This window comes from Scleropages formosus, chromosome 20 (assembly GCF_900964775.1).
Source record: "Scleropages formosus chromosome 20, fSclFor1.1, whole genome shotgun sequence".
Lineage (NCBI taxonomy): Eukaryota > Metazoa > Chordata > Actinopteri > Osteoglossiformes > Osteoglossidae > Scleropages > Scleropages formosus.
Window position 1 is genome coordinate 20,796,029 of NC_041825.1, and position 16,488 is coordinate 20,812,516.

A 16,488-nucleotide genomic window follows, 5' to 3' on the forward strand; every position below is an offset into this window, starting at 1 on the left:
CCAAGACTACATTCTAAAAGTAATCCACACAGTGTGAATTTTAACTATGTCCGAGAGTATATCATAAAATGGTAAAACAGCTGCTAATACTTTCAGAATACCGGTGCTTTTTTTTTGCGCGTTGTCTCATAAAACAACGAGTGTGATACAGCCACTTTTGTTGAGGAAAGATAATGCGGGCTTTGAAAGTGACAGACATCCCATTGACCAGTGGCTGCTGTCCTTGTCCCCCGCGGGCAGGTGGAACTCCATCGGCAGAATGGACATTCAATAAACTGTGAGATGCTTTCCTGGGGGATTGTTTTTTCAGCCAATTGACAGACGCACTTGTTGGGCCCGAGTTCTGCGTTGTCCAATCGGATTTTAGAGTCGCTAGGTGGGCGTGCACCGCGGCGCGTCGGAGAGGCGGGAACAGCGTAGCGCGTTTGGTTCGGTTGAGGCGGAGTCCGCGGGTGGGGGTGTTATCTTTGGTGCAAAGAGAAAAAGAAGAGAGGGGTGCAGAAGCGGGATTTCTGAGGAGCGGGGCTCGTTGGGACGAATTTTCTTGCGTCTCTCCGTTTGCTTTTGAAAGTTGAAGCGAGTTTCGTCAGCCATTGGACCAGGTATGTTGCCCGTAAATTGGGCCGTTTTTTTTTTTTTTTTGGACCAGAGGGATTTATTTGAAGAAGTGACCGTTCGTTCAGCGATGGAGGACCGCTGTACGTCAGCGAGCTCCTAGCAGCCCTGGAGTTTCAGGTTTTGCACAGGGTGAAATGTATTAAATGTAGAAGGTGATTTGGTGGAGATGGCGAATGATGTGGTCTGTGTGGTCAGTGAAGTAAATCTGATACATTTCTGCACTGTTTTCCCTCATTTTTTTTCCAATCTGCTCGGGATATTACTCGACCTCCACGTTGAGACACTCCTTTAGCGCGCAAGTTCTATTTGTTAGCATTCTACTAGCCATGATCAATGGAGAACAACAATTTCAGGTATTAGTAATATAATAATTATAATACCAACGCGGTATTACAAATTTTTTTAAACACTAGGGAATTTAATGATGAGTCACAAAACTGATGATGTAAATGAAAAAAGAAGCTGATGATAGGCAGTACTTGGACGTCAAAATGTTTAAACATACATCCCACCCAGTAGATAGTGGGGTTATTATATATAATATGGCCATCTCGCGCTGGGGTTCCGGGCGTGTGCTTGAAGCGCCTATCCGTGGACACGCCGAGCGCGTGGAAGAGGGCGACGCGCGCTAGTCTAGTAGAGACGCGGTGCCTCGTGCCGTCCTGCTCTCGCGACGAACCGCTTCGTCTTCTTTCGTTTCTGCAGCTCGCCTCGTCCATCGCCGAGGACGTTTGTAAGTAACGTGCTAGTCATGCGGTGGAAATACTTGCGGTTTGGGGAAGATTGAAAAAAGGTATGAGGTTCTGTTAAAAAAAAAAAAAAAAAGCTTTCTTTCAGTTATTTTATTTCGCCTGTAACGTCGTTGAACGCCGGTGTATCATCATCATGTCATGCTTTTATCATGGCGATCATGATATCAGGAAATCAGATTTGTCGGTCTGTATCGATGCTGCCTGAAATATCAGATTTTTATGCAGATCTTTTTTTTTTTCCTCGTCTTCGCTCGCTTTCTGTTTTTTTTTTTTTGCTGCTCCCTTTGTATTTTTACACCGTAGATCTGCTAGTAGTAGTGACAAACCGTTAACTGCCAAGGTCCTGTAACACAGGCCACCACACAGGCATGAAGACTGGATGGGCCACCGCAGCCACTTTTATAAAAAAAAAAAAAAAAAAAAACCCACTCTCGAATGGGGTACATATTAGTCCAGCGTGGCAGCTTGTATTGGGGAAGACTCGGGTTCACTATGGTCACCAAGCCATTTTATGTATGAGGCAAAGGCCTGCTGAGGTTCGGCCGATGGAGATCCAGCAGAGCTGTCGTTTGTACGATTCAGGATGGATTGATGATGGAGATGTAAAACTAGGGCAGCATTAATGTAGTCTTGTCATTCTTTTACAAGTTGTTCATGGACAACTTAAAAAAAGAGAAAATTGACAGCATATGACATCATGTGTCTTTTCATTCCAAAATGTTGTAGTGTGCTAAAAAAAAAGAAATCTTGTGTGTCTTTAATCATGGGAGACCCTGTCTGTTGCTGGGAACAGGTGTCACCTGGGTCGAAACGTCTGGGATTTATAGAAAGTACAGAAATCACGTACTTGTGTGATTTCAGCATCTAAATGTCATTGAAAAGCGTTGTTTCAGGTGAAATACAACTTCCCCAAGGGGAAAAAAAAAATGTCATTGGCCTGTTTCTGATAGTTTTTCTTAATACATTTAACAATTTAAAATCGCATCCATTGTGAAGTGAAAGAGGAAACACTGAATTGGCTCTTATCAGTTCATTGTTAGGTGAAGTTTATGTAAACCTTTCCTGTGTAGTAACACACTGTCAAACTGAAAAGCAGTGCTTTGTTTTATCTGTAGCATATACTCTAGGTATTATGGATGCCAACTGTAAAATGTCTTTGCACTCACATACCGAATAAGGGGGAATGCTTGAATTTCAGGCCAGATTTCCTGTACAGATAATATTCTTAGCCATTTGTGTACACTTGCAGACAAATGGCATTTCTGTTTTGGTTATCAACATCTGGTTTGATGAGGGTAACCCTGAAATGACTATAGTTATTAAACTTTATGAATGATCACACTTTATGCATTACATTAAGAGAAAGACATAGCTGTAGACATGTGACTCAAGTAAACCTAGTTTGTTACCTACCACTTGCTGCACCGAGGTTCATCATTCAAGTAGGTGCATAAAACACAGGATAGACACATCCTGATACCCTTCTACAAATTTTTTTATTATAGGATACACAAACAATCGCATACAATTTCGGAATAGCGGCTGAATAAAGGCTTATCTGGGAATACTCATGAAGTTACGGTGCATGAATATTTACACCGTACATGAGCTGGAGAGAAAAGGTGTTTTCAGACCCTTCTTGAATGTAGACAGTTTCCACAGTTCTGAGTGAGAGGGGAAGGTCATTCCACCACAACGGAGCCAGAACCAAGAACCCCCCGTGCTTTACCTTTCGTGGGACCACCAAACAAGCAGAAGTAGATGAGCGAAGGGGTCTGGCTGGGGTATAGCAATTGATCAAGTCCTGTAAATAGCTGGGAGCAGTTCTGTTGATGCATTTGTATACAATAACCAGGGTCTTGAATTGATTCGGGCAGCTATAGGTAGCCAGTGCAGAGAAATGAGTAGAGGAGATACGTGGGAAGGGAAGTCATTTTATACTTCCAAGTTAGTGTGGGAAGGGACTACCTATTTTTCCCTTTAATGGTGAATATGTTTTACAAGAAACATTAGTGGAATCACCCCCCACCCTCATGGGGGGACAATCTGTTGAATGGTTGTCTGGGTAAATATCAGGAAAAATATTGGCTGAAACAGTTCAGCAGCCTTTGCTTCTATTTCTCAAACCCTCTTTTCTGTGTGTGTCTTGGATTCTCATTTATCAACCTTGCCTTGAGGTGCAGTGATGCCATGAGACCTGAGTTATAAAAATGATTTGTGTTAATTCCCTGTCCTTTGTTGGGTATACTGGCTGTAAACCCAGGTTGATCTTTGTGGGTTGTTGCTATAATCTGAAAATGTGGGCCTAAGGTCTACTATTTGTTTCCACCTTCACTCCAAGTTAATTTACTCTGTTCTGGGATTTAGAGATGGCACAGCGGAGTGGTATGGAGGATCCAGAGCGGTACCTGTTTGTGGACCGGGCCGTGGTCTACAATCCAGCAACGCAGGCTGATTGGACGGCTAAGAAGCTCGTATGGATCCCCTCTGAGCGACATGGCTTTGAAGCAGCCAGCATCCGGGAGGAGCGGGGAGATGAGGTGCTTGTTGAGCTGGCTGAGAACGGCAAGAAAGCCATGGTCAACAAGGATGACATCCAGAAGATGAACCCACCCAAGTTCAGTAAGGTTGAGGACATGGCAGAGCTTACTTGCCTAAATGAGGCGTCTGTGCTGCACAACCTCAAGGACCGTTACTACTCCGGTCTCATCTATGTGAGTACCCTTCCCCTTCTCTGCTTATATGCCTTTCTATCCAATATAGATGCTGAATGTTCATGGTTCTGTTTCTTTTTTTCTCCTGTTACTGTGGAAAGATTAACACCTTCAGGATTATCCTCTACTTCAGCAGAACAGAGTGGTCATTCTGATCACAATTCACCACTGCTAGGTTTTGTTTTCACAAATCATTATCAGTTTAGGATATCGCCTACATAATGCTCATTTGCTCCACTGAATGGTCTAGTGTAGTGGTTGTTAATGGTGGTAAATTATTTCTTTGTTTGTACCTTGCTCCTACAGCCCTTTTTAAAAATTCTCCTTATTTGGTCTTGTACTTCCCTCTTTCAAAACTATAATGCCTAACACTGCGAAAACCCTCAACTTACTAAAGAATTGCTTATAGGTGTGTGTTTTTTTGGGGGGGGGGTAATTTCCTGGGGATCTGGTCATTAATGATTTAATGTTATCCTTTAAAGCTAATGTTTCGGCTAGTGACAGCTAGCTACAACCTTGACCTAGTTTTTAATATGCATTTCATGAATAGAATTTAGGTTGGCTGTCAGCTGAGACCAGTCCAGGGTACTGAGAGACTGTTCTGTCTTGGGTTATTTCTGTGATTTCTCTCTGGGCAGCAGGGAAGTGGACCTGACAGCACACAATAATTTGGGACTGAACTTCATTTGTAGTTAAGGCTCTAATTTTTAACTTGTGTTCCGACCATCTCTTTTTGTATTTAAGCACTACAGGATTTTTTTTCAGCTGTTCAGTAGTTTCTCCCTTGCTTGCTTCGTTGGTCAGAGCATTGATGCATTTCCCATGTGGAGTACATCATTTAGTTGTTCAACCATCCTCCCTCAGTGAAGAAATTATCCTGGGGAGTTGGCCTGCATTAGTCAAATCAACACAGGACGGGGGGCAAGAGAGATGTGATTGGAGTACACCTGCTGGTGACTGGAGTGGGAAGGGCAGGTTGTGTGGACAGTCAACCCCCTGCTGTTGCATGAGGCCTTATTCCACACAGCCACTTCTGATGGCACCCTACCACATGGTGCCTGTGTGCAAGGGGGCTCATGCTGAGTCACAGACTTGCTGCGGTTTACTGACTGATTCTTTGTCTGGACCCAGGAGGCACAGCTGTCCCTGAAATATCTTGCCTGCATGGAGCTTTGGCTCCATAACTCATGACCTTTATTAATATAACAGCTTTTTATCAGGTCAGCCTTGAATTTACCAACCCCCACTGTTACTTGGTGCCCCTTTTTCATTTCTTTGTTCAAATATTAAATAACCTACACAGTGTTTGTTAGCCTGTTATCAAACTTTTTTCACTGAAATTAAAAATAAGGTGTAGCAGTTTTACCTATGGTTTTTTTAAACATTTTTTTATATCATTGTATTAACATTAGTTTAACTGCTCTGCAGTTTTCTGGCTATTAACCAGTAACACTATTTTTTTTCCAATGCTATTTAGCTTTTGAACAGCTTTAAGTCAAAAGATAAGCTTTAGGTGTATTTCTTTCAAGGGGTGGTCTTGTGAGCAAGAAATAATGATCTGGTCCTCATGATTAAAGTGAATGTGTTTAAAAAGCTTTTCCCATATGAATGTGAAACAAAACATGAACTTCCTGCAGAAATCTTTTGGGTAAGTACGAATCTCTTCGTTTTGTATGCTGTCTTTTGCAAGATTTATTGTACTAGAAATGTACTGAAAGGGTATATTTACAGTCTTGTCTGTGAAGTGTCCATTGCTGTTGTATGTTAAGATGTACTGTAGTAACCATGGAAACAGCTGAGGTTCTTTATGGTCCTACTCCTTGTGACTGCGGTACTTGGTCTTGCGCTTCAACAGTACTTTGTTGTCATGGTATTACCACGGCTCCACCAAGGAGTCCGCAGAGTACAAATTGGAATGACGGTTAGCATGGACTAGGCACAAATACCAGAGAGAACATAATGTCCTCTGTACTGTGATGATGGTGGTTTGAATTGCTGATGGTCTTAAGCTTTATTGTGAATTAAATGAATGCCTTGTCAATAGCTTGAAGTAAGAGTACATTACAGATAGAAATAGTTATGTCTTTAATCCTTTACCAGGGGCTTTTACAGGGACACGAAGTGAAAGTTGCTATAATACTTTACAAACTCATGACTATATAGCGTCACTGGAATCTTGTCCTGTAACCTGAGTGTTTGAGACAGGCAGCTGAGTTGGGGATCTTAATTGGCTCTGTAAATGTAAAGCACCTTGTTTTATAGCTCATGGATCACATCAGTACATACAGTATGTCTAAGACATTTCAGGTTAGACACCTTTTGTTGCTCTCCTTCTCTCTCATACCAGTCTTAAGTGGAATAGAATGGAAGAGGATGATTCTCTTGATGTAGGAAGGCAGCACCGCTGGTTGACCCTGCCAAAACACTTTTATGCATTTACCCTACTTCATTTATCAGATGCTCTTCAGAGTGACTTCCAATAAACACTATAGTGTTATCAGCCCACAACACCTTATTCACTCAAGATGACTTGCACTGCTATATACACTTCTTATAATGGGTTACTTTTCCATACATCAGTGAAACACACCGTCACTCACACACTATGGGTGACTTACGCTGTTCAGGTGGACTGGTAACAATGTCTTTGGACTGGGAGGAAACCCAGGGGGGTGGAGTAGCTCAAATGGTTGGCTGTTTATTGTAATACAAGATCTTAAGCCTTTGTTTTATTCAGTTTTTTTTTTTAATTACATATCACAGGTGATTGGCAAAATACATATAGTTTTCTTGGTTAAACAAGCAACATTTTGCACAAGACTCGGGTAGAACAAACCACAGAGATGAATTTGCGCACAAGAATTCTTATGTCTAAAACTTTTAATGTGCATTTTTAACATGTATTCCCTTTTTTTGCATGGATTGGGAACTGTTGCTGGGATTACATTCCAACCCAGAAAATGCTTCTGGGTTTAACTCTGCAACTCCAGCAACATCAAATGTTATCCTGTAAATAATCAGTTTCTGGAAAGTTTACATTGGTATGCTGGTAATGGCTCCTCCTTATTTGATGTTTCTGTTTTCTCTCCTGCAGACGTACTCTGGGCTTTTTTGTGTCGTCATCAACCCCTACAAAAACCTACCCATTTACTCAGAGAATATCATTGAAATGTATCGGGGCAAGAAGCGCCATGAAATGCCCCCACACATCTATGCCATCTCAGAATCTGCTTACAGGTGCATGCTCCAAGGTGAGTGTCTTGGTTCTGAGCTGTTACGTTTCCATCCCTTGAATGTGGATACACAAAGCAACATAACGGAATGGTGTGGGTTTTGGTTTGGTGTAATTTCCATTTCCAAAGCATTTTCAGGCTAACTGCAATAAGGACAATGTTTTATTGAAAATGTGGCTGCTTATGAATTAGGTTTATGGTGGGGGTGTTGTTTAGGTAGACTAACACTGCAGACAGACTGTTGGATCAGGTAAACTACTTTGAACTGTCAACGTCGTTCTTACAGACACTGGAACCATTTAGCACAGTTCTAGTCTCCTGTGTCAGCTGTGTAGCAGCAGAGGTTGAGTCACATTTTCTGTGGTTGACACAGCCTTAATTGAACAGAAAAATGGTAAAATTTCTTGTATGGAAAGATAAACATGCATAAATGCTACTGTTGAAATTATATGGCTTCATATTTTTTTCCACACTTGTTAAAGTAATACTAACAGAATGATAAAGTGAAAACATAGTATAGACTTCATTCAGTTTATGACCTCTGAAAATTTGGTATGACGGCTCTTGGCTTTGATACCCAATTTTTGATTTATGGAACCAAAAAAAAATATCAGTGACTAGATTTATCCAAAGCATGTTTAAAAAGGGGGGGGGGGGGGGGGGGGGGGGGGAATCCACACATTGTGCCAGTGAAGTAGAAATTCAGTAATGTAACGTTGGTGTGTCTGTATAGATTTATCAGGTGTGTTAGGAATGTGAGAGGGTTGCTTTGAGAGTGAGACATTATGGGAAGTTTATGGAGAATGTCTGTCTGGCCACAGTGGGTGTGTTGAATGATTTTAGAAAGAGCAAAGTAATTAGCAGGTCAAGTTAAGTCCCCCCCGCCCCCAGGTACTCTTTGCATTTTAGCGGCAATGCAATTTTAGAAAGTTGTTCACAATAGATGCAACATGCTCAGCGAGTCCTTGCTTAGTTTATGGCTCATCCTGCAGAGAACTGATCAATTAAGAGTAAATGCTTTATATTGTGCTGAAATCACAGGCATTTTTTCAATGTTCTAGTGATATTTGGAAAAATTTCTTTTGGGGTTGTGGATCAGCTGGGAGTATTCCACAAGCCCCCCCCCCCCCCCCCCCATTTGCAATAATGGACAGTAGCCTTTCGTTATCGGAAATTTCAGTATCCTTACCATTTTCCAGATTGGATTCATTTAATAAATTCTGGATTCTTGTATTTTCATTCTCTGTGGTTATTTTCCACTTCAAAATCTTTCTTTTCAGTACCGCCAGAACACTCACTTCCTCTCTTGCTAGTCATTTTAAATCAAGTAAACTTGAAGGGAATCAGAAATGCGAAGATGTATAAAGAAATTGTAGTGGCAAACAGTGACCCAAACAATGACAGATAGGGCTGCCTTGTGACAACGCAGCTCGCCAGTGGCATTACTCAGCAGAAGAAGCAGTTGTTAGATGTTACAACAAAATTTCAGGACTCGGTAAGGTTAATTGGACGGATGTTCAATTGGTCATAAGTGGCATATTTTGCAACTTTAGAACTACCTTTGTTTTTTGCCTTTGAAAACGTCTTGCTTAAGTTCGTTCACACAAAGTTTTATCCAAGGAAAATATCGTAATATCACAGAACTTAGTATAGAAAATGAGCATGAACTAAAGTTGCGTGGAGGAAAACCCATCTTTAAAGTCCTTGGTTAACACAGCATTGGTGGCTCATTGGTCATGCTTATCATGTGCGACACTATATCTCTGGTAGTGTAACTCTCAGCAGTATGCCTTCCAGGCAGGCTATTGTAGGAGCACTGTGGACCTTGCTGAAAGATCAGATCTTTATTTTGTGACCTGGGGTAGTAGAAGTGTGTCGCTAATTTAACAGTTCCAGATCCAGTGACATGAATATATACAAATTATACAGGGCCTCTCTCATTAGCACAAGGAGATTACAGCAATTATGGCTTGATGTGGCCACAGTAGCAAATCGCCTGGTTCTGCCAGCTGCTATGGTGGGATCTTTCACTGACAGGAGGGGGGGGGGCTGTGTTTTTCCTGCTCTGCCAGGAAACAGTCTTTCAGGTCCTCCTCTGACACATTTATTATGGGGTGGTGGTGCGGACATGTGGGGACCTCAGTGGACTTAAGAGGAAGAGGGGAAGCGGGGAGATCTTGCTATACTCAGTTCTACAGTGATTACATTTTACTGTCCCCCCCCCGGTTTCGTTCAATTTTCATGAACTTTGTGCCATTTCATACATTTCTCAATCCGTGTGCTCATGCTGCTCACCCCTGTAGGAGGTGCACTGTTGCCTTTGCTCCTTCAGAGGGATGAAGTCATCGCCACTGCAGCTCAGCTCTGCTTAAACTTCACTGCCTGGGGGGCAGCATCAAACACTGCCCCTGGGATATTATCTTGGCTGTTTTATTTAACTGCAAAAACTTAATCTTTTATTTGTAAAATAAGTACAATCTGTGTGTCTGTCCAGTTTGTTTTGTAACAGTTTTTTTTTGTCTTTTTTTTTTTGGTTTTGCACTTTTCCTTGTGTGTTCTGAAGACCTTAGCAGTACATGTCTGTAGGAACTTCAAGTGACTGTCTTTTAGAAGATGTCCTAACTTTGAAACATGGGCTGCCCTTCAACAGCCTAATGACCTGTCTTGTGGCCAAACTTAGACCACTACCAGCTTTCTTGTGAGTGACACAAGAGAAGAAGCTCTCAGCTTTTGTCATTTAGCACATAGAGAAAACCCATGTGTTTACAAGGAGAACATGCAAACTACACTGAGTCAGATTCAAACCTGCTGTCTCAAGCTGTCAGACACTTACACTACCTGCTGTGTTAAGTTGACTCTTATGTGATGTCAGTTGCATGCCAGTCTGAGTGATCCTGGTGACTGTCTACTAGTTATATTTGCAGCTGACCTTAGTTTACCTAAATATAGCTCTTGATTGAATGATTCGCACAACTCAAACCACACAAAGTAGGATACTACCAAAGCTAATTGGTGTCAATGCATGAATCCTAGTGCAATGTTTAATTTGGTCATTCCTAAAGCTGTTGCGGATCTCAGATTACAAATTTATATTGCAACCTCCACTATTGAAAGACTTAAGAATGATTGATTAAAATCAAACATTACTGTGGCAATATTGGAATTATATCTTTTTCTAGGAGAGTAATCTTTACTGATAATTTTACTCTACCTCAAATAATGGTAAAATAACGACACTTGTAAACTAAAAGTTGAATGGATTTGGCTGAATGTTATCTGAATTATGCATTTTGCTCACTCGGGTGTAATTTATTCAGAATGGCCTTAGTCAGTGATTAGCCAATTATGTCAAACTGCATCCACAAATCATTTAAAGCAAAAAAAATTAGGTGTTGCAAGAAGAAATGCCATGTTCTAGATAGATATAGACTACATGTCATGTGTTTCCATGTATTTTCTCAGTTTTTGGGGGCTTCTTACTTCTGTGGGAAATACAGCACAGAGGTGTGTAGAAGGTCCTATGAAGGAATTGGTTCTGTAAAAATTGCTGCTGCTGCCTGAAGGGGTGGTTGTGGTTTTTTCCCCAGACCTGTGCAGGCCAAGTACTTTGTTCCAAGTTTCTATGGTAGGAGGTGGGATTTGAACTTGCGATCACCAAATCCAAAAGCAGCTGTTCTGAAAACTATGCCACATTCAACCGTGTGTTGGAAAGTTCACCTTTTTTCAAGACTTCCTTGTATGTCAGACTTACAGGGTGTTTCTATTTTGGCTTTTAAAAAGTTCACACACATACATATCAGACTTTTCACTGGAATCACATCCTTGTTGTCTTTGTGAATTTTTTTTTTTTTTTTTTGGGGGGGCTGCATCTTGACAGAGAAAGGATAGAAATTATAGAGTTAACCTAAATATGAGCTATTGATAAGATGGCTTTTTTGTAAAATTGTATATTACAGAAGTTCAGGGTACGATTTTTCACAACCAAGAGGACTTGACTGAAGTCATTGTGGGTTGCAGTGTGATTCATCACTTCATTACTGCAGGAGAACCAGTTTATGTATTTGGGTATACAAAGGAAAAGGCAGTTCTCTGGCACTTGGGTCTCAACCTTCTCCGCGGTCTCCCTAAACAACCCTAAATCACATTTTTAGTGGAGGCATGTTCATCTCAAAATGTAAGATTATGATTCTGAATTCGGACTTACTTTGTGTAGAGTAACTTCAGGTTTAATTATTTTGATTTGACATGCAATTTGATAATTTCTTTGATTTATAATGACAATTTAAATGGCCAACAGCTTTAATGCAAAAGTTCTAATGCATTGATCAGTGATGGGTTTTACATATTATGTTTGTCTGCTTCACATGGACCAACAATTGCAAAACCTGTTGAAAAACAGCTACCAGTTTGTCAGTGCATTTATGTGCAGGTAGGTGTCAGTCATATCAGTACACCAAGCGAAAAATGGTCCAGAAAACAGTAATTGCCAGCTGGATGAGTTTGAAAAACACTATTAACAAGGAAATCATGACAGATGGGCTGTCCCCAAAAAAAAAAAACTGCCCATTTGTCTTCTCTAACACTGATCCAGTCTTATTTTTGTGAAGCATATGTCGATCATATTTTTTCATAGTTAATTCAGGAGTGGCTATACAGAGGCTATGGAGACTCTGCTTTATTACTGCAGTGTGATGGCAAACCAAGTTGTGTATTTGGGTGTACAAAGGAAAAGGCATTTCTCTGGCACTTGGGTCTCAACCTCTTCCTCTGTCTCCTTAAACCGCCCTCAAATTCCAGATGAATGGGAAGGAGAGTGACCTTCACTGGACAGCACAGTGGGGGCTTTGTGTAGTGGTGAGTGAGGGCTGTGGAAGGGCTTGTCAGGCCCAAGGTTCTGAGTAATAGGACAGAGGTGCAGAAAACGAGTTGAGTAAAATCAATTAAAATCCTCAAGTTACTTGAGTAATCGTTTCAGTCCTAATTTAAAATTCTGCTATTCCTTATCACTTTCTCTGAAGGGGTCGTCTTAGCAACCAAGCAATGTATAAAATCTGATTTAATAACTTCCACTATGGAGGACAGCTCAGATGAAGACAGAGTTGTTTATGAAGGAAGATGAGGGCATGGAGAAGCAGCGAAATAAGGTCACAGATAATCTCTTTATCTAGGGGCTGTGATGTCACTGACAGCAGCCCAATGGCAGGATGTGCTAAGCCTTAAGCAGAATGTGGCAATCTGGCACTCAACCCCACCTCTCAGGAGGTACTTATTCTCTTAGTTTCAACTGCTTTAAGATTTGCACAGCAAGCAGCCTACATTTACTGCATGGATTCAGTTCTCCTAGAAAAAAAAACATTAAAAGCATCTGCTTTAAGGAAGCATTCTTGCTTTCGTAATGCTAAACGTATAAGGCACAACTGTGATGTACATGTAAGCTGTTGGTCACTATGTAATGGTCTCCCAGCCCCTTTGAGCCAAGTCTTTTTCTTTATCATCACTTTCTAGGACTGAAATAATTTAGTTCACTCCATGACAGTAAAGCTCTGCTAGTTGTAATTGTACTCATTGTTTCAGAGTGTGAACCTTTTGCAGGAAGAATGCCGTTAATGGAAGGTCCTTTTGCAAGGAGGGGTTATGGATTAGCCTCAATTCCAAAAGCATACATCTGTCATTGATTGTGTCACCCAATACCTTGCGTAATCGCTCTCTGACTGTTGACTGCATCATGAGGTATGGGAGGCTAATTTGCCAGTTTGTGGAACATTCAGTCCGCGTATGTTAATGTTGTTTTAAGCAGAACCATGTGTTTACTGTGCAGTTCTTATCCACATAGTCCAGAAAGGCTTGCATAACTTTGTTTTACATTTTTACCCATATTAACAGAAGTGGTTTGCATTATGAGCCCAGTGCAACAGTATAATTTTAGTTGTTCATTCTTAGTTTTCAAACTTGCAGCCCTCTGGACAAACACCTCTCCAGTGTCACTTTCTTTAAATTAGCATTTTTTAAAAATATCCAGATTCCTGAAAAAAAAAGGGCAATTACTACATTTATGTTGGCCTTTTTGTGTGTGTGTGTGTGTGTGTGTGTGTGTGTGTGTGTGTGTGTGTCTTGCATCATTGGTATTCTGTTTAGGCCAAAGGTCTGTTTGCTGAGTTGTTCTAGTTTTAACAAGACTGCTATACTAGCAGACTTTGGGGGAAGCTTGAAGTTTACATACTTAGTGTAATGTAAAGAATAGCAAGTAGATTTAGTATAGTTATGTGGTGGTGCGGCAGGTTCAGCCGGTGCCTGCTGTGTGGTAGGTCTGGGGTTCGAGTCCTGCTTGGCGTGCCTTGCAACGGACCAGTGTCCCTTCCAGGGTGTGTCCCCCTCCCCCTTTGGTCTTGTGCCCTGTGTTGCCAGGTAAGACTCTGGCTCGCCGCAGACCCGCTCAGGACAAGCGGTTGACGATGGATGTGTGGGATGGATGTTATGTTGTAGCCTTTGCTGCAGTAGGAATTATAAACTAACACCTCTGTCAGCCTAAAGGACTGTGTAATGTCTGCAATTACAGATTTTACAAGAGTAAAGCCAGATTAATGCAGCAACTTGCACACCTTGTGTATGTATCCTGTTGGAGGTCACTCTTGATTCAGACTTGATAAATGATTACCAACTGTGAATGTCCCTGATCAGCAGCTGTGTGTATGTGCGTGCATGTGTGTGTAGTAAAAGGAATGTCTTTTGGATTTGCTGCAGACTTTGTATCACCTGCTTGCTATAGAGCTGGTAATGGGTTTTGGTGATTCTTGGGGCCTGAAACTTTGAAGAAAATCTAGGGCTTTACCTGCTATTTTCATTAATTTGGAATGTACTATAATAAGTGCCACATGTAGGTTGAGTGCAGTAAGTGCTTCAAAAAGGTCATGTTAAAGCTGCTGATTTCTAGAATGATGGGGGGAATGATCCACTTTGAAAGGCATGTGTGAAATGTGTAATAAAGATAGGGTTCTTAATTGGTCTGAGGTTTTAGCCAGCTGGGCAACTTCATATAACTTTATTGGTTAACTGATGCTTAACAGAGCATCTTTAATGTTATCTCTTTCAAACCCAATATTCAGATACATATCATGCTAGCTCAGGTGTGTGTCTGACAATAGCAAGGCTCCTCCTGCAAACTGATCAAGTAATGTTAATATTATCCACCTGCTTCAGATTGAGTGTTTATGAACGTGCACGATAGGAGGAGGCACAGTGAAGGAAATGATTTATTGACATGAAAGTCTTTGTGACGAAGCCTCTGCACTGTTTTTCTATCATCCAGCACTAGGAATTGCAGGCTGTGATGCCTGTTGCAACCTGGTGCTTTGATGGGTCCATAGTCTCAGGCAAACAGAACAGCAGTGTTATAGTACAGTGATGTTTTGATGATACAGTGCATTATTTATCCATCTAGTCATCTTTAAATTTTGGAAGGCAAGAAATACTTTGCCAGATTATGGAAGTGCAAAGTTGAGGCTGTGAAACCTCTGCTCTTCATTTTGAGGATGGGTCAATGGTCACTTTGGAGGAAGGGATGGAAGGAAGTGTTTGTCCTGAAAGGAAAGGGATCATCCCATTTCCTTGCATATGTGCCTGTGGAGATATCAATACCCCCCCCTCCTTGCTCTCTCTCTCTCTCTCACTCACATACACATAAACTTCAAGTGGATTATGAGCCCCTCAAAAATTGCCTGTATACTCACACATCAATGAGTGTCAAATGTCCAGATTGCTGTTCTTTTAGCATAGTAAATGTCAGTCACCCACTTTCTGGTGATGTTGGCAAAATGTCTTGCTCACCTGCTTTTACTTTTAGGATGGTGCTGGGAAGGGATCATTATAATGTTACTTTTTCACCATTTGCCACTACGCTGAACGTGGCTTGCTTAACAATTCCCAGATCTCGGTTTTTGGGTCATGATGTTTTTGAAAAGCTTGAGTACTAGAATGCTGATATCCTCTGATAGGATGTCAAAAGAAGTCTATTTTGGATGCTTCATGGTGTATCATGGATAAAACATCCCTGGTTACATTCCTACCCAGTGTGTTCTCATTGCTGGCTCTGCATTCATGTTAACACATCCTGGAAATTCAACTGTAGCAAACAGGATTACTGGCAATTGAGTGAGAAGGTTTTTCAAATCAGAACCACCTGTTCCTGTTTGCCATCAACAGGATGAGTTCCATCACCAGAAATGGGTACTGATGGTTTCACTGTGTGGATAGCTGGATTGTAGAGGTGGGCTTAGTTTCCCCTCCAGTGGGGGAGTGTGTGTGGGGTGGGAGTCTGTCCCTCCTTTATTCTCTCTCTCTCTCTCACACACACGTATGCCAGGGGGATGAGGTTACCTCAGGCATCTCCCCGAGTTCTCTTGCAGCTCGAGCTGGGTAGAATTAAAGGGTGGTTTGTCATTTGATACCATCACCCAGGTCAAGTCAACATGACAGTAGTGATGTTCTGATGTTCAGTATGTCTCCTTAAATGGTGGCTTCCTTAGTCTGGCACATTTCTCAGCACATGCTAGGAGGCTCCTGTTGTCTGCATCCTGCATGTTCTCTGTGTAATCAATCTCATAGTGTCACTGGGTCAGAGAAGCCTTGCCTTAGGGCAGTGAGTAGCCCCCATTCAGTTTTTTGTAGCTGCCTAAAGACTCATTCTCCTGTAGCAGCCTTGCAAACGCAGACCTGTGCTTCATAGTTTCTTCGTTTTGTTTGTTGCAGTGAGTTATGACCGCAGATGAATGTCGAAGAGACCAGGTGCTAGGAACTGATCCAAACCCATTGAAGGCTTATGCTTTCCAGTTGTGACTGGTGTACTATGAGAGACTGAGGGGTAACAAGTGGTGGTGAGCAAAGCCAGACCTCCTAGGAAAGTATAGAGCACTGGCTTGCTTATAAACAGCAGTCAAAGTGCCACTAGAATCCAGTTCAGTGCACATCCGCTTTACCGTATTGTATTTATAAACAACCCAGACCTTATTAATGTTTTACTGAATCGTTTTGTCCTTGTAGGCTCTGTGGCTGTGCACATTCTGGGTTGGAGGCGGGTGGCTCACAGGGGCCGTGGGCATTCGGCTGGGTCCTAAGTGAATTGAAACTGGTTGCCATGGTGCAAAAATTCCAAACTTTTTTCCTCCTTAATGCACT

General features: G+C 41.6%; 1 protein-coding gene across 2 annotated transcripts in view; it reads left to right on the top strand.

The window, feature by feature from the left end:
• The first annotated feature begins 450 nt into the window (after window positions 1-450).
• myh10 (myosin, heavy chain 10, non-muscle) overlaps window positions 451-16,488 on the top strand; it is a 67,295-nt gene continuing 51,257 nt past the window's right edge. Inside the window, exons 1-3 of one of the 2 annotated variants that reach the window (XM_018761843.2) lie at window positions 451-602; window positions 3,738-4,084; window positions 7,179-7,335. In XM_018761843.2, the coding sequence (XP_018617359.2) occupies window positions 3,740-4,084; window positions 7,179-7,335 (502 nt within the window). In that variant the 5' untranslated portion in view covers window positions 451-602; window positions 3,738-3,739. The remainder of the gene's footprint in view (window positions 603-3,737; window positions 4,085-7,178; window positions 7,336-16,488) is intronic. The other variant, XM_018761841.2, reaches the window with a different exon arrangement.